General features: G+C 42.0%; 3 protein-coding genes across 5 annotated transcripts in view; 2 read left to right on the forward strand and 1 right to left on the reverse strand.

Annotated features, from left to right (window-relative positions):
• Nucleotides 1-3,692, forward strand: part of FHOD1 (formin homology 2 domain containing 1) — a 99,544-nt gene extending 95,852 nt beyond the window's left edge. For all 3 annotated transcript variants that reach the window (XM_075282086.1, XM_075282088.1, XM_075282087.1), the window contains one exon: nucleotides 830-3,692. In XM_075282086.1, coding sequence (XP_075138187.1) covers nucleotides 830-912 — 83 coding nt within the window. In that variant the 3' untranslated portion in view covers nucleotides 913-3,692. The remainder of the gene's footprint in view (nucleotides 1-829) is intronic.
• The window catches only part of ZNRF1 (zinc and ring finger 1), a 73,761-nt gene that overhangs the window by 17,190 nt on the left and 32,566 nt on the right, over nucleotides 1-24,005 (reverse strand). The gene's annotated exons all lie outside the window — the stretch shown is intronic.
• PLLP (plasmolipin) lies at nucleotides 9,179-23,458 on the forward strand. The gene is made up of 4 exons (XM_075282130.1): nucleotides 9,179-9,442; nucleotides 17,497-17,670; nucleotides 18,480-18,599; nucleotides 21,800-23,458. Exons 1-4 carry the CDS (start codon nucleotides 9,311-9,313, stop codon nucleotides 21,899-21,901), a joined length of 528 nt encoding a protein of 175 aa, XP_075138231.1. The 5' UTR covers nucleotides 9,179-9,310; the 3' UTR covers nucleotides 21,902-23,458.

Raw genomic sequence — 24,005 nt, forward strand, 5'->3', positions numbered from 1 at the left:
ATTCCTATGCCATTATCACTCTCCAATGCAATAAAAGGGAAATGCAGAAACTGTTGAGCCAGACTGTAAATTTCACCATATCAATGGTGCTGAAATAAAAATCCTAAAATGAGATGAATGTGGCTCACGTACAACCATCTCTTTTACAGTCAAAGGCTGCGTTCACATGGAGTAACGCGCCGCTCATTCTGACACGTAAACATGTGTCAAAGTGAGCGCAGTAAAACAGAATCCCATTGACTTCAATGGGTTCGGTCTTACGCACGCTACCCATTGAACTGAATGGGAGGCTTTTTTACCTATTGCTTTCAATGTGATACATGCATATCAGAATGAGCAGCGCGTTACTCCGTGAACACAGCCAAAGGAAGCTATTCTATTAGATCATAGAAACAAAATGGATATTAAAGAAGCACTCTGGTGATATTTTACATTTTTTATGCAGCTATGAATAGAGCAAAATATTAAAGCCAAGATGGGGTTTGATCAAGAGCTGACTAGAAGCTGAACCGCAGGGATTTCAGGGCAGTAGACATGAAAGAAGCCCAAAGTGTGACAGAAAATAAAATGGTTGTTGCAGAGATAGAAAAGTGTTTTTGGTAGAGTGCTGCTTTAAAATAAGCAAAACTATTCGTTATTTGCAGTTATCTTTTAGAGCCTTGGTTCTGAACATATGAAGAATAGCAATACACCTGTAATGAACTGGTTGTGAACCAGAAGAAATTGCACAAACCTCAATTCCATAAAGCGCACACATTATTAGGAACACAGATGTAATGAGATATGTGTAGTTGAGAACGTGTACCTAATGTCAGATACTTTCTTGCAGTGAGAAGAACCCTGAAGAGCGGGTTGAGTGATGACCTGGTTCAAGCGCTGGGGTTGTCTAAATCATCAGAGGTTGCAGTGTGATTGACTTCTGTATAGACTGCTTACATGCTAGCCCTCTGCCCCCTGTGGTGGGATATGGAATGGCAGCCCACTGAGAGGATCCTAATTGCATGATACATCAGGACAATGCAATGAATGGAGCAGAAAATGCCACTAAATGGGACTGCATCACTTTACTGTCCACTATAACCTAAGGCTTTTCCCTGTGAAAAAAGTAATTGTTACATTACAGGCAGCGCCCATCCGTCCGCAAGTAGATCTGCTTCTGTGACCATGGTCTACATTGCTCATGACAATACTGTATGTTTGCAATAAAAACAGATACGAGTCAGCAGATTGTTGGGATCTCTGGCTATGGACACACTACAGAGGGGGTTACATTCCCCTCTTTGCACACAGAACTGCTCTGCGTTTACATGTGTGGCTCCATACAGCACAAACTGTCAATGAACTTTATATCCTCCTCACCAGCAGTGATGGTAACAAAAGTTAGACTTTAAAGCTCACAACTGGTCGACGACTAACTGCAAACCAGGTTCAGCTGCGCCCTTGTGTGTGGGTGTGTTTAACCAACAGCATTCACAATCCGGGCAGGAAGTTCTAGATTTTATTGCTATAGCAGGTTTCGATTACATTCATGTAATGCCTCGATACATTGCCCAAAGTCACTATTCTACCTGAGCAGCTGGTGGAGACGCAGGACTAAAAATGTATTTTATACTCACCAATTTCAGCACTCCAAGGGTTAACTGCAACTCTGTAAATGATGTATGTGAAATATGGCGCCACCTAGTGGCTGATAGTTTTGCACATCAAATTTTTCTTGATTGTAATTTTATAAACTGCAGTTAAAGAAGTTTCTCTGGTAAGTAAACACACCTCCCACCCCCCAAATAAAATATTAATAGGGGCTCAAGTATAGAAAAGTGTCATAATTCAGTCAGTATTCTTCCATGCAACCAACACAAACTTTCCAACATTCTAAACTGCTTGCTGTTAATACATTGTCAGACAATTTTGCTAAATAGTTCCAAATTTGATGTGCTCTCTGAGCTGCAGCATTGTGCTAGGGATCACAACTATTGCTGTTTAGAACACAAAATAACACATTCTTGTGCTCTCTGCTGTCAGATCGGGTGACATACTATTTTTACCATCTAATGACTGGTAGCACTGTCATTACATGGGCAGCAGAGGCCGCCCGGTCTCCTCCTTCCCATAACACTGCTGAATTTCCTTGCTGAGACTGGATGAATCAGCCCAGGATATCTGTCATGCCCTCCTAAAACACCCCATACTCTGAGTTTATGGCTTGTATGGAGTCCTATAACTGCACTAATCCTGCCTACTCCATGGTTCCGATCTGTGAATAATGAATGTAGCACATTTTGATACGATGAAAGAACCTTTAGGCTAAGGCACCACGTACCGAAATGCAGCTAGAGACTTTGCGGAAGAAAAGCAGCAAAGCACGTTGTGGTTTATTCTGCAGCATTCTTCATTGAGTTTTTCTCTGCTTTTCTTCCCCTGTAGTTCAGCAGCTAAAATGAACATGCTGTGTTTTTTTAAAGCTTTTCCACAATGTGTGGATGCGATTAATAAAAACTCATTCACTTTGCTGGTACTGTAAAGGGCAGCGGTTTTTGCACTGGGTTGATTTGGGCATAGCCTATCGCTCTAATGGAGCACTCCTTAAAGAGCAGCAAGAAATAGATGTAGGAAGACTCAAGGGTCTAACAGCTTTATTACCTGGCCCATAGACCACAGTACAGTGCATTCCTCTGGCCACAATTATACATTATGCACTTCTGTAGTTCTCAGAATTACTGAACATTATGGTCACTTTTAATAGATTCTTTATCATAGGTCACTTTTAATTTGTTACAAAAATATATTTCTCACCCCTTTCCAGCCTTAAGCATGTCTAGATGGTACAAAGAGCTCAAGGTAGATTATTACCCCAAGTGTCAATGCTATATTGTCCTTCATAACTCCAGCTACGTTTAAGTTTCCGCCATCCCCTGGTGGTTGCAGAAGTTATGACGACTCCACAAAACACTTCCAGACCATCTCCTGGATTCCACCTCTTACCACTCATAATGCCACATGCTGCACATAAAGGGTTAACGCACTAGGAATCCTGGATAAGGTTTATATTTAATGTATTTTAACAGTCACCTTTATATTTATTTTTTTTTAAAGGGCTTTAGTAAGGAGAAAGATTAGTGCCTTGATTTGTGTAAAATGGCTGCTCCCCGTGGTTTTTTTTTTAGTGTAGATTTTGGGGATTTTTGTAACAAAGTAATTGGCTTCTGATATGTGCAGAGATCACTCATCACACTGACATCCTGGTGGGTTCTGTGCTGTTCACACTGTAAGTGACGCACAGGTTCTGAACAGCATTATGAAGTCATTGTACCACTGTCTGTAAAGTCACCACATAGGGAATGTCATTTCTTGTAAACATTGCTTTGTTTCTCCAATAAAATTGATTTAAATATCTTATTTTAGGTGTTTTTAATCAGTTTAATAATAGGTGAGTATAAAAATGAGGAACATAAGTGAGACCAGAGACCACGTGTGGAACCGGGTCACCATCCATGCCAAACAAAGCCCTCTTACCTCTTGTGTCACCCTTATATCCTCATAGATTGTAAGCTCTTGTGAGCAGGGCCCTCACTCCTATTGTTTGGTATGTTGTTACACTGTAATGTCTAATATTGTCTGTACATTTACCCTCTGATTTGTAAAGTGCTACGGAATATGTTGGAGCTATATAAATAAAATTATTTATATCAGTATCTACAACATAACTGGCTTGAGTTGTAGTAGATATATATGGACATTGATGTCGATGGTGATTTGGATCAACACAAGGTCTAGATCAGTGGTTCTTACTCAGGGTTCGATCGAACCCTAGGCCATATGCACGGTTCATTTTGTGTACCAGTAAAAAAAAACAAAAAAAAACATATACCTATGTCTTGAATTTGGAAAAAAAATCCTATTTGGTTTATCACTAAAGAAGGGTTCGGTGAATGTGCATATGAAACTGGTGGGTTCAGTACCTCAAACAAGGTTAAGAATCACTGGTCTAGAACTACAATGCACCAGATGCAAATGAGTAGAAGCCATGTTGGGACTGAATTTCTCAGTAGTACAGCCTCAGGTGATGATTTGAAACAAGGGAATACAAGGCCCAAATCTTGGCCAAACACATGGAGGTTTGTCCTAGCACGTTGTTGCAGCTTCATATTTGCATAGGCAGCAATACAATGGCACCCCCTCCCATCTTTATCTCTCCAGACATTCCTGTTTTGGGATTATCAATGTTGTAAAATATATAGACTCCCTCTACCACCACCATATGACATGACACAACTATAGTCCATAGGTAGATGACTATTCCCCGCGTGCCGTGTATAAGCAAAGTCATTTACTAAATTGATGTCAAGTGACTGCAGTTATCAGAATTATCACTGGACTCTGCCCCCTGTATCATCCTATCCCTTCCCCAGGACGTAGCATATGACTACCACATCGGAAAACTGCAGTAATCTGAACAAACGAAGGAATGGAATAAAACCCAAGAGCAGCTTATCCTCAGCTATTGTATCCTCCCTGTTGTAAAATATATCTACTTTGTGATTCATGGTATTAGTGGTTACTCCCATTAGTTAGTACAGTACAGTCTGAAATTCTTGGATGATAAATCTAACATACCTTTAGACTGCTTAGTCCAATGTTTAGACCACCTTTTAGGCTAAGGCCCCATGCAGCAAATTGCTGTGGAAAAGACCGGTTGGAAATGCATTGCGTTTTTTTTTTCTGCAGCGTTTTTCACAAAAAGCTCACAGAGTTTCCCTCTGTGGACTTTCTGCCCCTATTATACAGAAAACACCAGCATTTCCACAAGCATTTTCTGGTTTCTGCTGAGGAATTTTTTCTGCAGTGTGTGGATAGAATTAGCCAAAATCCCATAAACATTGCAGGTAATGTAAAACACTGTTATTTCTGCTGCAGCCAAAACGCTGCATCTTCGCAACATGGGTCCCTGGCCTTAATTTGTCTCTTAGACAAAATTTTTCAACACTATTGTGGTGCATTTAAGCCACAACATTTTTCTCAGAATCCACAACCACGTGTCTAGCAGGTTAAAATTTTTTAGCCCAAGCTAGATATGACACACTGTCAGGGGCGTAACTTGAGGGGGTGCAGTCACATCGGGCCCAGGAGCCTTAGGGGGCCCATAAGCACTGGCATCATTATTGAGACTGCAGCTTCCATCTGGCCCATAAGCCAAGGAGACCCACAGATTACCCTAACCACACTAAAATTGATTAAACTCCTTAGCATTTGTAACCATCACTATCTAAAATTCGCTGTGGGGATGAGGTAGGGGGCCCCGGACAAAAGATTGCACTGGGACCCACAAGACTTAAGTTACACCACTGCACACTGCCAGTCTTATACCAGTGTCTAGAAATCACAATAGTAAATTTGCACCTAAGTATACAAGAATGTTGCAGTAACTTCTCAGTATTCCAAAAATTTGGCTTCATTAAATTGAAAATTTCTTTAGGGTTCTGTTAATAATTTTTACTTACACAGCACCAACATATTCTGCAGCTTTTTACTAAATCTGAGGGCACATGTGCAGACAATACAGAGTAATAAACTCATCAAAAGGCAAACAATAGGAGTGAGGGCCCTGCTCACTAGAACTTACAATGTATCAGTAAGAAGGGGGCACAAGAGGTACAATCTAGGTAACACATACCAGCTAATATCCATGTATGTACAGATGCAAATGTGAGTGACAGCACAGCTAGGTGACGGCCATTTCGCGCTATCCAGCACTTCTAGCCCTCATCATACCAGTATGATATGTATGAGGCCCAGAAGAAGCGATGTATAGCACTATACTTGTATTGTGGAAAAAGAAGTTTTAACTAGTGAGTACCCCCTATTTCTAATCTTTTATGTTTGATTTTGATGGAGACCAACACTGGAAGCTGCTATAGTCAGGTCAAATGTGACAGAATATATAATTGGAGCCCGACACAAATATGTGAATGAAGCAGATTTCCTGCAACACAATCTGCCGTATGTGAAGGCATCCTAATGCACATTTGGGTTGAGCTCTTAGTTATAGCAATGGTACAAGATCAGCAGGCGCCTGTCCTAGAATGGGGGAGAAAGAAGGATATGACTGTTGGACTTGAACATACCCGATCCTTGTGTTCTGATAGATTAACTCCCTTTGTTGTAGAGCATGGGGCGAGGTTTTCTGGTTGTTGTCACCATTATTATCTAAGGAATGAGCAAATAAACTTTACAACCTGACGACATAGGGATGGACTATGGCTATATAACCAGGAGACGGCTGACATGCCAACCATAGTGATACAAGCTAACACTACTTGGCTGCACAGATTGGGAACAGGTTTCAGACTTACCGGTAATAATTAGAATAAATACGAAAAGGTTTTGGGTTTTTTTGTCTCTCTCTCTCTCTCTCTCTCTCTGAATCAAGGACAGTTGGGTGGGTGACCATGAGATCAAGAACATTACATTTTATTCACTGGAATATCTGAAACCAGTAAATATGTCCTGAAATCATTCTCTTGTGAGAAAGCTTGCTGGTGTCCTGAACTCCTAAAAGACAAATCTGCCTGGTTACTCAGTTAGGGTGCATTCACATGGAGGAAAATGGTGCTGAATCCGCGTCAGATTCAGCGCTGAAAAAAAAAGCCTCCCATTGACTTTAATGGGTGCCTGCTAGCAGAAAAAGGAACCCATTGAATGGGAGGCTTTTTTTTTCAGCGCAGAATCTGAAGTGGATTCTACGCCAAATTCAGCCGTGTGAATGCACCCTTATATTTCCCTGTAGGGGTATGTTTACACAAGAAAAAAAGTACATGTGATTTTACAATGCGTTGCCATGGTTGTGCGATGTGGTTTCAGCAGTATTGCTGGTATAGAAAAGTACATGGGTTCCATGGGATTCCTCTGTACATGCTATGTGTCCCAACCCAGTGTCAAACCATGACACAAATATACAACTCTTGATATAGCCTTTGGGCATCTATTCCAAAAGGATTCATGTAAACCCACTTCAACTAGACAGATATTCTGTCCAGGATTTCAGAAAAGCTGCCTGAGGGTGCAATGATATGGGAACTAGAAGAATGTGAGAAGGATAATGGATAATCCACCTCTAGGGCTAGGGTTAGCATGTGACCAAAGATCGCCAGGTGGCCCCTGCACACAATATTATGCCCAATAGTGTCCCCTGCACACAGTATTATGCCCCATAGTGGCCCCTGCACAAAGTATTATGCTGTCAGGGTCTTCAGAGGAAATGGGGGGGGGGGGGGGTTAGAATGCATTATTCCAGATTTCCCCCTAAACTTTTCTCCCAATATAAGCACTGGTTCACATACTAATCTTTGTGGTCTTTAGAGCACTGTTGGTTATGAGCCTCCACTCCATCACTCACAGAAATTCTGGCTCTGAGGAAACACTTTACGTTTATGGATAGGCTAGAGATGGCACAGGTCGGGGGGGGGGGGGGAGAAGTCTTCTTTAAGAAATGGGTCTCATTTCTGAAATATTTCCTGGATGATCGGGAGGTTAGGGAAAGAGTGTCCCCCTTTTAGGTACAATACATCATCCATGGCTGGGAACCTGGGAGGTTTGAGGATATCTAGTATGAAGCCTGGATGGAGTGTCTTCAAGAGGCTGTCCTAACATTGATGTCACCTTATCCCATGAACCTCTCAGGGAGGGAAGAGTGTGAGTGAGGGAGGGAAAGGGGCTGCTATTTGCTCCTTGAGGCCTCTTTTGTGTTTTGATTGTATTTGAGAACTTCCCATTCCCTATAGCTGCACTCATTCCTTTATTCTCTTTATTTCTGTACACTTCTCTATTGCCAGGGAAGCTTTTCTATTTGCTTATTGTGTTTCTTTCCCTTATTGTATTTAATGTATGTTTTACTCTTTTGAAAACCCAATAAACCATTATTTAAACCTATGCCGCTTTCAAGATCCATGGACTCATGAAAGATGAAGGCGAGCATCTTGTCATAAGTACAGCGCAGCGAGCATCAATTCGCCAGACTTCACTAATTCCCCCATTGTCCATTGTTCTGACCTTTCAGTATATCAGGACAATGGACATTAAATGATAGCGTGAAACCACCCTAATGCAGTCACCTATGTACATGTCCTATGTCCAAGTCAGATATTTAGCTATTTGCTAGGTGGGGGGATGCACCCTTGACAATCATTTCTGGTTGCTGCATGTGATTTATTTATTTTTAATTTACCCCATCTCCTTATACAAGCAAGGCCAAAGTCTTCCCTATGGTTTGAGGTGTTGCTTAGTTTGTTACTCTAATGTCCGATTTTATTTCTACAGGAACCCTGTGATGTGTAATGTGTACAGCTCTGTGGAATATGCTGGCCCTATATATACATTATTTAGAAAGCAACCACCTACACATTGTGTGTAAACATTTCAGAGAGCTGATGTATGAATCACTGGGGTGTGGATGTGAACAGTGTTCTAGAAGTGTGCAACACAACACAGAAGGGACTATAGAATGTCAAGAAGACTAATATACCGCCATCAACAGCGTAAATGACTCCTATATATGTACACAATAAAGCCAAGACCTATCACCCTGGAACTATATCAGTGGAAACTTCCCACAGACAGTGTATATAAGTCAGTCATGTCATTCTGTGCTGCTGATATTTTGTACTTGCTGTAAGTCTATCATGAGTGATACTGTCTACTGAGGCAGGGTATCTAAGCCTACTACATGTGATGCTTAGGTGTATCTAAAAATAATATGTGTGATACTGTTTGGTGCACCAGTGTATCTATGACTACTACCGTACAAGTGATGCTTAGGTGTATCTAAACCTAATATGTATGATACTGTCTACTGAGCCAGTGTATCTAAGCCTGTGTGATACAGTCTGAAGAAGCCGCACAGCACTACACCCTCCATCATGTAATGTTATTTATTTGAATGATAAAACATTCCCTTTTCCTCTCCAGTGTAGCAGTCTGGCAGGCGGAGAGTTAAGCATCATAGAGCATTTTCATGCTGCAGTGAGCACAGGTGAGACTGTATTGTGTGCTGTATTGTGCCAGACTTTGCCCCTGTGTTCGGTACTAGGATCCTATTACTATTTAACCTGCCTCTGCCCACCCCTTGCATCTTGGTATCTGGGGCGTAGCTAGAAAACCCTATGCTTGACAGGAGAGGGAACTAGAGACAAATCCCAGTGTGTGCTAATCGCCCTCCGCAGACCTGCCCCATCCTGCTCACCTCAAGAACACACCTAGCAAAGCGAATCCTATGTGACAGTCATTGCAAGAACGCCAGGAACACCACACTAGCACCATGGCCGAATTCCCTGCCAAAGTCAGCACCCAGACCAGCACCCCGGAGGCCTCCAGTGGGGGAGGATTTTTCCCTAAACCAGACATCACCTTCTTAAGGTCCATCCCTGGGATCCTCATGATAGTGGAAATTGTAAGTACCAGATTCCTGACGACACAGAGGGGGTAAATGTTAGTCCTGTCCAATGGTCAGTGACTAAATGGGTCGGTGGGTAAAGAAACATCATGTGTAGTGCTCAGAGCTGTGGCAATAACAGGTGGCACCAGCTAAAATTTCTAATATCCCTATAACAATCCAACCCTTGTTGGGATTCCCTGATTCTGGTGGGATAGTTATAGGGTACGGGTCAGATTTGTGAAGATTTCACAGGCGCAAACAGCTAAATCCAGGTCTTTGTTTGTTCTGTTTATCTCCCCCCCTCCTCCTCCTCTTCCTCCCTTCTTCTGTGAGCCTTTGGGAACAAGCCACAGACAAGTGCAAGCGTCATTACCTGGATACCTGTAGCCTGGGCACAGTACTGACTGCAAGCGGAAGAGACAACAGTTTACATTGAGCCTGTACTTTAGACGCTTTTCATGTGAGGGGAATGCATTATAGTCAAATGCATAATGCAATATTTTTCTTGATCTCTGCTTGTTGTCAGTAAAGGGAAATATATTTATCTGCATCCTGAGCCAAATACCTGTATACAGTAATCCCAAAGGTGCTATTGCGTGTACAGCATAACATCAGTAAACGAATTTCAACAGAACACTCTTTAACCTTTGCTACAATGCATCTGCCTCACAGATACAATGTTACATAACAGTTGTGACACATACTAGATCTGGACATGGTTTCCCTCAGTAAACTGAGCTCTTGCAGAACTGAAGTTAGAAAGTTTTATTAAGTATATTACAAAATTGCTCACCAAACACCTCCTGATATAATAAGAGTTACACAGTAAACTCTATTTATGCAAGACTGATCTGGCCCTTTAAATCAATAGATTATAAACTCTGTGGATCTAGAGTTTGGTTTATTATTGACACTGAAGTCCAAAGATCACATAAGACATATTCTGGAGATATCTCTGCTTTTACCTGGTGTCATCTTACTCTAAACATGTCCATACATATAAAGCTGGGTTCAAAATCCTGACCAAAAAACTCCATGTGAACCCAGCCTATTAGGGTAAGTTCACACTGAGTAAACGCTAGCTTATTTTGTAGAGTAAAATTACACTTGTAAATTTTGCTATCCCATTGACTTCAATGATATTTTTTTACATGTGTAAAAATACGCCTGTAAAATGTCATTGAAGTCAATGGGAGTCTTATTTTTACACATGTATTTTGCAAAAATACACGCGCGTTTACTCAGTGTGAATGCACCCTTAAGAGTCAATTGAACCTGACAATTTTGGGGGTCTAGCCAACTGCTGAATGTTCTGTGTATGAATTTGTGCCAGCTCCCTCTGGCCAGATCATGGGAAGTAAGGCCTGATCCCAACTGCTTGGCCAAACTGATGGCCTGAATGAACAACTATTGAGAGTTTATGGCAATCTAAAAGTCTCAAGCGCAACACTGTTCTATGGGGGATGTCTAACCTAGAAGCACTGTCAACGCTAGAGAATATGCCGACACTGATCTCTCACAGCTTGTGAAATCAGAACCACAGGGACTATGTGTTGCCATACTGAATCCATACTAATGTTGCAGTGCCTACGCTTTTATATGTCAGGGACAATACCCCCAACCCCCCACCCCCTCCCCCATACAGGCTGGATTTTGCAATGTATTCTCTAGCTATTTGTTGGAGTTTTTAACATCATTTTTTAGGTAAGAAATTCTGTGACCAGGTGTTGTTTTATAGCCTATAGCAACCATTGTTTTTGTACGTTTCATAAACACAGTAGGTTCTAAGTACACTTTTTTTCAGCTGTTTTCTTATACTCTTTCTATAGGACTTTAAGAATGACAAAAAGTTATATTTACACTTACCGGTAATTTGATTTTCTCAATGCCATGACATTACGCACAGATTGGAGGATTTGTTTCTAAAGACCGGAAACCCATACATATTTCAGACCTCCTCTTGGCCTTCAGTGTTGTTACTAAACTTCATTTAAGAGAATTAAGAACCATTACCATAACATAAGCACAAACATTGACCCTGGGGGCAGAGTGACCCATGACGCCGCTTCAGGTCACATGACCCGGGGTCATGACATGGACAGAACCTCTAGGTCAATCATCTACAATAACCAATCCCAGGAAACACCTTTAAGATCCCAATTAGGAGGACGAAGAGTGGAAACCTGAGTGTATTTGGACACTGCTTTGACAAACCTAATGACCTATGGATCTTTGGCTAGTTTAACCTGGGTAAGGGCGGTATAGGCTGAAAAGTGGAACTTATCTAACCCCCTCCTGGAGTCTAACACGTGTGGCCTGCTTAGAGAGGGAATAGAGAAATCAAAAGAACCTATATACTTCAGGAACACATTGCAGGTTCTGAGCTATATCCTTGAGAACCTGGCTTCTGTGTTTCACTAAAATAGCCACTTCTTTATCAGAGTAGCGCTCCATGCACTCGACCATGTGCTCTTTGTCGGTCTCCCTGCTGTGTTTTTTAGCCTGAACATCATGTCGGGAGAGGTACTCCTAGCATAACAGTTACTGACTCATTTCTAAAGCTGCATACCCATGCTGGTGTATTATCATGGGCCTGTGCATGCGGCAATGAGGATTGGGAAAAACTCAGGCTAGCTCCTATTTTGTTCTGCAGCACAAGATCACTGATAGAAGTGAATGGAGCTGTGGAGATACAGGTGGCACATGCATGTCAATCATGTGCTGTCCAATCACGGTCGCGTGCATGTACTTCTGGGCCAAAGCGGCTATCAGAATGATTGCCATGTGTCTCTCTGGAATATTGTTTATGACCCTAGGAATTAGTGCAATTGGCACAAAAGACAATGACACTTCTAGTCTCAGGTTTGGGTCTGTGCATCCATAGCTGTGGGCTTGACATGCTTCTGTAATAAGTAGAATTTGTGAGTTTTCCTGTATGAATGAGTGGCAAAGTAGTCTATTTCTGGCATAACCCACAAGGTCACCATCTTGTTGAAGATTGTGTTGTTCAGACACCATTCTGTTGGTTCAACCTGAACCTGCTAAGGTAGTCCGCTATCTGATTATTGTTTCACTTTAAGTAAAGAACTGTCATTGAGGAAAGATTATTCTTTGCAAGTGAAAATTGCTCTGAGACAGACATGAGAGTGGAAATTTGGCATCTCCTCCTCCGTTTATATGAGCTAAAGCTGTCATATTGGCGGATAATGATAATCTATCATTGCTGTAATATTTGCTTATAATGATAGTTCCTTCTCATTTGGTGAATGGCTTTTCTCCTCGAGCCCACTGACCCTGGAAATAAAGAGTTTTCACATGCCCTCCCTATCTCCCAAGGCCTGGCATCTGAGGTTACTATCAGACTCTTGTTCAGGTTCTCTTCAAAACTGGATGGTCCCTGAGGACAGGACAGACTTACTACAGTATATCTGCCCCATCTATGTAGGATGTCCATCTGGGGTATCCTGCTATGGGGTTGTGCACAAGCTACTACAGGGATGCCTGCTGTAAATAGGCCTAAGGCCAACATAGCTAATTTGAGGGATACCCTTGTTTGTTTGTTTGTTTTATCAGCAATAGAGCCGCCTGCGACACAATTGAGATTTTATGGAGTAAAGAAGGAACTGTAGATTCCAGCTAGATTTTTTTCTCTCCGCTGATTTTATGCGGAATCCTCAGTGAAATGCTCATATGCTATTGTGAACCTAGTGTAACACCATCCAAAAGCAGAAAGTTTCTGGGAATCCAGCAAGAATCTACATCCTACATAAATGGGACAGATACAGAAAGTTTGTCCTGTCCTCAGGGACCATCCTTTTTGAAGAGAACCTGAACAAGGAGGGCTTTTCTCTCTCCTGGTTTCCTTCTAAAATCCTGGAAACAAGGCAGAAACCCCACAAACCCCATTATAGTCTATGCGATCCACGGGTTTCCACATGTAACTGCTTTTTAAGTGAATAGGGTTTCAGTTTTTCAAGTCTCTATGTGGACTCAAGCCCGAACACTAGTGTGAACCTAGCTTTAGTGCAGAATCTTTCAGGTTCACATTTCAAACCCAAAGAATGTAGGACGACTAGAACATTGTCTATCCAGATAGGGATTCTGTACATTCCCTTACTAGTTGAAAGTCATGTAGATACAGGAGATGATGTTAATCAATCAGATTATTTTTTATTCCCTGGAAATCACAACAACATACGACCCTTCCCCTTACAGAGATCTGCAAGTAATTTTTGAGTATGACATTTGGAGGACACCACGTTGTGACAATCCTGGGCAATTACACAACATCTCATGATCATCACATGATCGCTGACATCAGGAAGAGCCAGAGAAATAATTCACAATGGTATAGATAAGACAACGAATGATCACATGCTCCACAGGAAGTCATTTCTTAAAGAGTCTATGCAATTAAAACAGCCCAATAGCAAAGAGCTGCACTGATGTCATAGTTTGTTATGAATACAAATTCATTCTTCAATATTATAAAGTGTATATTACCTGGAATCAATCATGATCAGAGCAGCACAGAGTGTTTCTGAACTATAGTGTGTCTTTATTATGGGTTAATAGTTGCTTTTGACAGGTGAACGGTCATGATGTAAGCAGTGAAATAGAAACATGTAGGAATTTCATAGTGGAAAGGTCAGGGTCCTCAAAAGTGCTGATCCTGATCGGCTCACATCAGTGAATTAACAGGACTACGTATGACAGACTGGCTGGGCTTTTATACTCGATATGTGCAAATGGTTAAATTGTGTGGGTAGTGGATTTGTTGTCAATACCAATTATACCTGGTGTGTTTATTACACAATAGTAATAGCAGCTCCACACCCATCCTTGGCACAGAACCTGAAACTTATGTAGAAACTGTCCTGGTAACATTTACAGAAATAACTCAGCCTCATTGTATTTGACTGGCCTGCACCCATGCTACACTACTCCAGCCCTAGCCATGCCACCACTGACTCTCGGCTGCTACAATAATAAGAAAGTTGGTTACTTATTCAACTTATCTTGACTCCTGAATGGCAAATCCAAATTAAAAAGCCCCCCACATAGTATATTCTCTTCTTGCTGGCCCCATACAATATAAGTGGCCATGCCCTTGCACTAATAAATAGTAATCCACTCCCCCCCCTTATGAATAATATGTCTTGCTCACAGCTAACTGCACCCTTAATAATAATTATAAGGTAATCATCATTATATGCAGAGACTATTATTTAAAAGGGGGGGGGGGGCTAAGATTCCTTGCTTATAATTACGCCCCCTTATAAATAATAATACCCTCTTATAAATAAGGGCCCTGTTTATAAATAGCGCCCCTTATCAGTAATCGTCCCTCATTATAAATAATAGTCCCTCCTTATTACTAATAGTTCTCCCTTCTAAATAGTTCCCTCTTATAAATAGTAGTCCCCATTATCAGTAATAGTCCCTCCTTTATAAATAATAGTACTACCTTATAGCCCCCCTTTTAAATAATACTCCCCATTTATAGCTAAAAGCCTCCCTCTGCGTTATAATTAATAGTACCCCTTTATTTATAAAGAAGGGAACTATTATTTATAAGGGGGAACTACTATTCATGGGGACTATTATTCATAAGGAGGGGAAGTATTAAGGGAGAACTATTATTTTTAAGGAGAGCTTTTTTTTTTTTAAAGAGGAACTATTGTGTATAAGGGGAAAACTTTTATTTTTAAGGGGTCTATTATTTATAATATTTCCCTTATAAAAGCCTTCCTTAAAAATAATAATTCTCCCACTATAGATAATAATTCCTTATAAATAATGTGTCCATATTCAGAAATAAGTGCCCCCTCAGCTGTAATTGCTTTGTCTTTAAAAACAAAAAAAAAAAAAACACCTAAAAAACCCCCCCAAAACAATAAAACAACTTATACGCACCTTACCACAATCTTCCGATGACTGGAGCAGCTAACGTCTCCTGTTGTTGCTAGTTGGTGCAGGTGGCGCACTGCAGTGACATTATCAGCTGTGCCAGGATATCCTACACAGACATTGCTGTAAGTATTCTAAGGTAGAGCAAGGACTTTACAGTTGTGAGTGGAGCTCTCCTGCGCACAAAGTCTAGTGCCCGGATCCGGGGGCCCCCACAACCATAAGGCCAGGTGCAAGTGCTCCATTGGCTCTATAGTTAAAGCAGCCATGGAGGCATGGCTTATGATATTAATTAGGTGAGCCCCATCACCAGTGGCGGATCCAGGGTTTGCGGGGCCCTGGGCAATTGACTTTGGCGGGGCCCTACTTACTGGGGGTCTCGCACTTCTAACCTGTACTTCCCAACTGTTGAAGACTAGAAAGAGGGAACAAAACGTGCTTAGGCCACGCCCACTTTTATGTTGACTCCACCCATTCTCATTCAATTTTCATGTGATTCCACACAGTATAATCCTCCTACAGTCACCCCTAAATTATATCTCCCCCCCATTTTCATATACACCCTTCATCTACCCCTAGTTTCATGTCCCCCCCCTCTATCTCTGTCCCCAGTTTCATGCCATTCTCCCCCTTTATCTGCCCAGTTTCATTCCCCCCCCCCGTCTCTGCCCCAGTGTCATGCCGTTCTCCCCCTTCATCTGCCCCAATGTCATGCCGTTCCCCCCCCTTCATCTGCCCCAGTGTCATGCCGTTCTCCCCCCTCCATCTGCCCTAGTGTCATTCTGTTCTTCCCCCCTCCATCTGCCCCAGTGTCATGCCGTTCTCCCCCCTCCATCTGCCCCAGTGTCATTCTGTTCTTCCCCCCTCCATCTGCCCCAGTGTCATGCCGTTCTCCCCCCTCCATCTGCCCTAGTGTCATTCTGTTCTTCCCCCCTCCATCTGCCCCAGTGTCATGCCGTTCTCCCCCCTCCATCTGCCCCAGTGTCATGCCGTTCTCCCCCCTCCATCTGCCCCAGTGTCATGCCGTTCTCCCCCCTCCATCTGCCCCAGTGTCTTGCCGTTCTCCCCCCTCCATCTACCCCAGTGTCATGCCGTTCTCTCCCCCTCTTCATCTGCCCCAGTGTCATGCCGTTCTCACGTTCTCTCTCTCACACACACACACACACACACACACACACACACACACACACACACACACACTAAATGCCTATGCATTCAGCTCATCGGCGTCCTACCGCCGATGAGCTGAAATACATAGGCGTTTAAAGCAGGAGCTGTGAGTTCAGTTCCTGCTTTAACGCTGAGCTCAGTTGGAGTCGGGACATGCCGACCGGGACCATTTTGTTAGGTCCCGGCCCCGGGCGGTTGCCCGGCTCGCCCGGCCCTGGATCCGCCCCTGCCCATCACGATACCAAAAATATCAGGTGGGTATTTTCTATGGTTGTCTTAGGCAACAGAGATGCCAGGTTCACCCCTAATCCTGCTACCTATTGAATTGCAGGACAGTGGGTACCCAACACACAGACATCCACTCACTAGTCTCCAGCAGTCAGATCAGTAAACACACTATATAAAGTAATGGGTTTACAGTAAACACTTTAGTACAAAAGGGCTCAATGCTTACAAAAATACAAAAAGACTAAACAAAATGGCAGGTACAAATCTGTTTTACTTAGTTTTTCTAATTTATGAACTACAGTCCTTCTAATTCCTTAGGGTTAGCAGTAAATGGTTGCACACTCAGGCCAAGCTGATCCCCACGTTATGGATGTCTTATCATTTCAGCCTTTTGGCTCAGGTCTCAGAGCTGCCCTTATGGGCTATTGTTCATATTCCCGGTCTGTGACTGGACAGTAGATTAATAAGGAGGCAAGTCCCATGAATATTAATTTGTAGCTGGTTTCTTAACTTAGCTACATGGTCTATCCAAAGCATAAATTAAAAAATAGAGCATGGAATGGAGTGTGTGACTGCTGCTGTGCAAGGTGACTAGATTATATGATCATGAACTATATATATATATATATATATATATATATATATATATATATATATATATATATTATGAATATAGCTCTACACGTCCTATATACTGCATTATTCAGACCTGACCATGTGATGGGGTACAGCGTTTCTGATTGTCACTGTTACTATTGCAGGTCCTGGGTCTCCTGGTTTGGGCGCTGATAGCTGACACTCACCACTATAGGGTGGCTGCATACGGTTGGGTCATGTTTGTTGCAATATTTTGCTGGATTCTCACCATCATCCTGTTTATCCTGATTTTACTGCAGCTGCAGAGAAGGATCCCTGTTGTTCCTTGGCCCTTAACGGTAAGTCACAGGTAAGACTAGATTCAAGAGACATGGCCATGGAATACTTTTGTGTGAATGAGCCCTAAGCTTGTTAGCACCATGTTAGCCTAGCCTAAGACCCCTTGCAGACGACTGGGGCTATAGTCAGTGTACTATCCGTGAATTTCACGGACCTGTGTGCGGGCTGACAGTCCAGGCCACAAAATAAAGAACAGGTCCTATTCCGGTCCTATTTTGCTGCCCATGCGTTCGTGGCTCCTATTCGTTTAATGAAAGGGGCCACAAAAGCATGGCTCATGCATGGGAGGCAAATGGGGACATCCCAGTCTCCCCCCGTGTGCAGTCCCTGCTTTTAATTCACAACAGGTTGGTTGCAGAACGGTTGTCTGCAACCAGTCTAAGAGTCTAAAGAATTCAGAATCTCATCTAGTATCTGACCAGAGGCTCTGGCTGCTACACTGTCCCTCCCTCATGACTTACACTGCAGCTCTACTACTGGTTGCCTGCACTGTATAAACACAAGTTCAGCAGGAAGTCTGAAGCCGATTTCTGTGACCATAAGGGCAGAATTAATATTAGAGCTGAGCGAGTACTGTTCGGATCAGCCCATTCATTTCTATGGAGCGTGCTGTTCGGATCGTCTGATCCGAACAGTACTCGCTCATCTAATTATTATAAATTGCAAGCAACTAAACCAAGAGTGAGTAAAGAAATATATATTTAATGATTCAATTACTGATTCAGTTATTCATAGACCACCACCTGACAGACTGTGGAGGGGACTCAACATCAGCTCAAGGATCTTACATTTTATTTTTACTTACCAGGTGTTTATCTATCATGTGGCAGCTACCCTCCTATATATAACTGGATTTATTACCTGTGCAGCATCAGTGAATTCCGTATACTTTGGGCAAAATGAATACAACAAAAGAGCGGCAGCCTCGGTAAGATAATGTTACATTCAGTTTCGGAATAGGGTGCCTAGGGCCTAACAGTGGAATACATTCAAGGGGCCTACTTACAGCTAAATACAATTACTACATAGTTCCATTCGCAAATTGCGAAAACTACAGACACATTTTTTTCAATATTAGCCTGCTACCTATTCTTCACCTTCGAGACCTTTGGCCCTCTCAGACTGTAGGCACAGTCTAGACCAACAGCTAGTTAAAGTAGCCAAAAATGTGCCTCATCTTTGTGTATTGTGGTGAAAGTTGGCACAAGCTCAGCTCTTCTGTCTTGCTTACCACTTTTTTAAGCAGTGGGCAGAAGTTGGTGGAACATCTTTGTCCATCAGATTTACTACTACTCACAACAAAAAACTGGCACAATTTGTATCAGAAATCAATACCAATCTCTTTACACAAGTTGCTTAGAACCTTTGAAAGCAGTCCTGCAACAACACAAAGGGATTGCACTCCAACAGGCCCCAATGCTAAGGTTTGTTCTGCTAATTCTGGGGAAAGTCAAGGCTCCAGTCCCAAACTGACACAGAAACACTAAGCTCTGACGAAAAGGCATGGGAAAACTTCCTGTCATAGGAATTTCCCTAACTCAGAGTGACTATAAAGCATCAGGCCATAGGATGTGAAGGCTGTAAAAGTCACCCACCTATGTCCGTACTTGAGGAAGGAGGGAGCTTTCCCCACCTTACAGTTTGATCATAAAGTACACAGTGCCCAAGGGAAACACATGATGTATCTGATACCTTGAAAGAAATATAATGCAGAATTACCACAGCATGAAGATACAAGGGTTTGTTATGCTGTAGGATCATGTCCGTCATCTGTATGGGTTTATAACACCATAAAAAAAGATTGAAGAGCTCTTGTAGGACTTTAAAGCAGCATTCCAGCATAATTTTTACCCACAGTTTTAAAATGATTCCGTTTGTAGTATAATGTTATCGATTAATCTACTGATGGCTTTATTGTAAAGTTATATGATCCCCTCTGAAGCACCAACAACCTCTCCACAGATGTGCACAATGTTTCCTATATGACCAAGTGGGGTAAACAAATCTACGCAGATCTATGATAGTCAGATCAAGGCTGTAATGGATTGGCATTATACAGGAAACATTGAGTACATCAGGAGTGCAGAGAGGAGGAGAGTGCTCCAGAGGGGAGTATATAAGTAGGGTTGAGCGATCAGGATCGGAAATGTTCGGATTCCAATCAGCGATCGAGTAAATTTCGCGATCGGAATTCCGATCCCGATCTTTTCCGGCAGGATAGAGGTCGGAGGTTATTTCCCACAATGCTTGGCTACTGGCCAATCATTTTGGGAAAAGCTATGGTATCAGATGAGCAAACACGCACACATAGGAATGAATGGAAGCGGCCGGCACACAGACTTTGCCGGCGTCTGGCCGCTTAACCCCGTGTGCCAGCTGCGTCCATTCATTCCTATGGATTTACCGCAGCCTGCCACTCTTCTGCATTGTCCCTGTTTTACCGTATACTCAACTCTGCTACATCTGAGATGTAGCAGTGCTGTATACTCAACTCTGCTATATCTGATATGTAGCAGAGCTGAGTATACAGTAAAGCAGTGACGAAGCAGAAGAGTAGATAGTATCTATCTACTCGCAAACTTCGCTCAACTTACCTGCACAGAAGTGCTGTTGCTGCCGGTTCCGTTCTTCTCGCTCCTCTTCTGTGTGGTTTAGGAGAGTGTGGGCAGGTACTGGAAAGGGAGATGTGAGTGATCAGGACTATTTCCTGATGTTCACTGTGACAGCACCTTTAAAAATTACCAGATTTGGAAGTCAGAAAGACAATGGCAACCTGCGATTAGTATACAAATAAGGCCATAAAGGTACCCACAACAACTGCTATGAAGCACATGGAGAAAGTGGGCTCTCTCAGTAACAAAACAGAACAAGGAACAGAGACCCTCATGCATTAGGAGCCAAGTGTGACTACCTCTTAGCATACTTGCTTATAGCTTTACCACTGTCTTCAGCTAGTTTACTACATTCTCATATACAATGGCTTTGTCATATGAAAAGATTAAGAACAGAGAAGGTCTAAATGCATCTAAAGCATATAATAAAGATGGAAACAAACTCACCAGACTCAAGAATCATCAGCAAGAATGAAACTTTCCTCCATTCTACACCATAGTAAACTCAGCCAACTCAGTAGCACATCAGTTAACTCTGCTGAGCTCCCCCTACTGGTGAAGAAAAATATCACACAGCCTGAGCATGGTACAAAAATATCAAACCTGCAGGGAAAACTGCAAACAGAGACCTTCTCTATGTATGGTAGGGATCAAACCCCTTTCAAAAATACTTCTAGGACACTGGGTTTCAAGTTGTGGTTTTACTGTTCTTGCAAAACTACAATCTGAGCTGTAGTTCTACAACAGACTGGGAGCAACAGGTTAGGAACTAGGGGTTTAGCTACTGTAACGGTTCAATGTGAGGATTCAATAACCTGTGTATCCACCATCTCTGAATTTAGTTATAGTCTCAGATGATTGCACAATGCTCCTAATGTAGGGGCAATTGCCTTTCTGCCTTAGATCTATTATAATAGGGATCCATGACTAAGTACTGTCATTGAAGGTAATATTGATAGAATACACCTATGTAGTTTACACAGTAAATGTACTTAGCAATAAATTCATAGAGTGACACTGCAACATGGACTACATCAACAGCTTAACAGTTGGCATTTAGTAGAAATAGTCTATATTTTATGGCATGTATAATATGGAAAACACATACCTGGTGCAAAGTACAATTCCAATGGAGATAGTAAACTGTGTATGCAATGTGGCCAAATCCATGTGATGCCAAATATATGTGAACAGGTTAAACCCAGAGACAAGTATAATTTGATCAAGGTGTATGTGGCGCCAAGAATTAGACCATCCATAACTGGTGCAAAGTATAAATATGGATAATATTTAGTGCTGCTATATATAATATAGATGTTTAGACCATATGTGGTGCCAGTATAGCCTAAACATTCTACAACAGATGCAGAAATAAAATATGGATAGTCTACAAGTGGTGACAACTAAATAGTTCACTCAAATACTGTACATTATAGAATGGCTTGTCCAATGCCAGCTAGAATGCAGCGATATCCGATGATATTTAATATTGCTTCTTTTCTGATCTGTCATGCAGTTCTTTGCCTGTCTGGTGATGATTGCCTATGGAGGAAGCACCTTCTTCAGTTTCATTGAATGGAGAGGTCCTGGCAGTAACGCAGCATCGGCCCAGGCATGATCATTTCCTGCAAACATTGCTGTTTTCCATCGACTGTCATCCCACTAAATATGAACTTGGAATAAGTCACTGGGATATTTTATTTACAAAACTTGCTGCAATGTCAATTACAAAGAGAATCGCACTGAAACTAAGAATACTGGAGGCGTCATCTAAGTTTATGGACCAACTGCATATGTAATCTAATATAATACCGGGGTGGGGGTAAGAAGGCAGCCCCCAAAGACAATGGGCTGACTGTCCAACATTTGTACTTCTAGCATAATAAATCCATGGGGACTTCTTACTGATCCACAACTCCCAGCACCTAGTTGTCAGCGCACACTGGGCATTATTTTGCAACAGTAGGAGACCCACTTGTTGAGATTACTAATCCTTCAGCATTGGCAAGACCCCTACATCGTGTGCCCTACATAACAAGGAACATACTTACTCACCATGGGGATCCATTACAATTTTGGGGGAGAAAATACACATATGAAAAAAGCTTGTATGACTGTACAGTGTATGCTTTGTTCATGTAATTTGTGGTTAGAGTGGAATCTATTGCTCTCTGTTATCAGCTGTTTCAGACTGGGAAAGGCTGAAGGTAGAGTTCATCATTGGAATGAATGACAGGAACCATAATATCAGCACAATGACTAGGTGAACTCCTGGATTATCTTCATGAAATAAATCACAATTGCTGCTCATTACAAAACTTACAAGATGTATTAAAATGTGTTTTGCAGTATGGCTGCCAGTCCTTCTTGAGTGTACTCTTCTATTGCAGCAGAGAGTTTGCGACAGGAAGCTTTTAGTTTAGTAAATCTCTCTCACACCTCTGTCATCACAGTTTTTACTATTAACCCAATTTTTCCAACTAGCTGTATGTGTCAAGCAAATCTTTTAGCTAGAAAGGGGTACGATTTAGTTATGAAAGGTGTGGAGCATAAGTAACGTGCACAAGCACCCACCATATTCTAGCACAAGTTACACCAATAGGTGGTATAAACTTAAACAGATGAAACATCGGCTGCACCAGATTCACCATCCACCATATATTTAGATTGACTAATCGAAATTGTCTCAACTATTATCAGGATTACAAAATCTGTCGCACAATCCAGTCTTGGAAACCTTGATCATATTGTGAAAACACAGAGGTGAAGCACTTTTGCTGCTGATGTGCATCTCCATCTGCAACATTGGAACAGGTTTTTACCAGATCACTATGTATCCCGATAAATTATTTTATAATGATGAGAACGGGAGACAACACTTCTATAACAGGAAGAAAGTATGCATCACTGAAGATAGAGCATTGCTTTGTGACATCACTAGGTGTCAGGAGACTAGGCCACTATTAACTTGGATGGGCTACATACTGAGTTGTAGAGGTTCTAGTATGAGATTCTGCTGCCACCTAGAGGTGACAAGAGACACTGCAGACTACATAACACAAGGACACAGGGCAGTTTGTAGGCTAATGCTCGGCAACTTTTTTTTTTTTTTCCAACATATTTTCTTTTCCCGCCTTCCTAAAAGTTGCACTCTCATTTGACACCATTGTGGAGTACACAAGGTTTTGATTAGCTTCTATTAAATTTTTGGGAGCTCCATGTGAAGAAAAAAAAAATATATATAGTTTTTTGCGTTTTTTTTTTTTTTTGTCGCATTCAATCTGCATTAAAAACAAACAAAAAACATTGTCACTTTGTCCAGTGGTCATGCTATTACAGAAATAACATTTATATTGGTTTTATTAGGTTTTGCTTCTTTTACATATTAAACTTTTTTGAAAATGAACGATTTTTCTGGGGTAACCGTATTCTAACACCTATGAATAATTGTACTATTTGGTTGACAAAGATATATCAGGGCATATTATTTACAGGGTGTACTAGGTGTCAGCTGCCTGCGATCTTATGCCCTGTTCACATACACCAACTCCTGGACATTCCATGGTGCAACGTGACACGCTGGAGGCACTACCAGGAGACAGGCCAGTACACCAGGAGACGTGGAGGGGGCCGTAGGAGGGCAACAACCCAGCAGAAGATGCTTTAGTCCAGGTCTGGTAGGAGATCTCTCAGGAGACCATCCACAACCTCATCAGGAGCAT

The sequence above is a fragment of the Leptodactylus fuscus genome, chromosome 7, assembly GCF_031893055.1.
Source record: "Leptodactylus fuscus isolate aLepFus1 chromosome 7, aLepFus1.hap2, whole genome shotgun sequence".
Taxonomy (NCBI): domain Eukaryota; kingdom Metazoa; phylum Chordata; class Amphibia; order Anura; family Leptodactylidae; genus Leptodactylus; species Leptodactylus fuscus.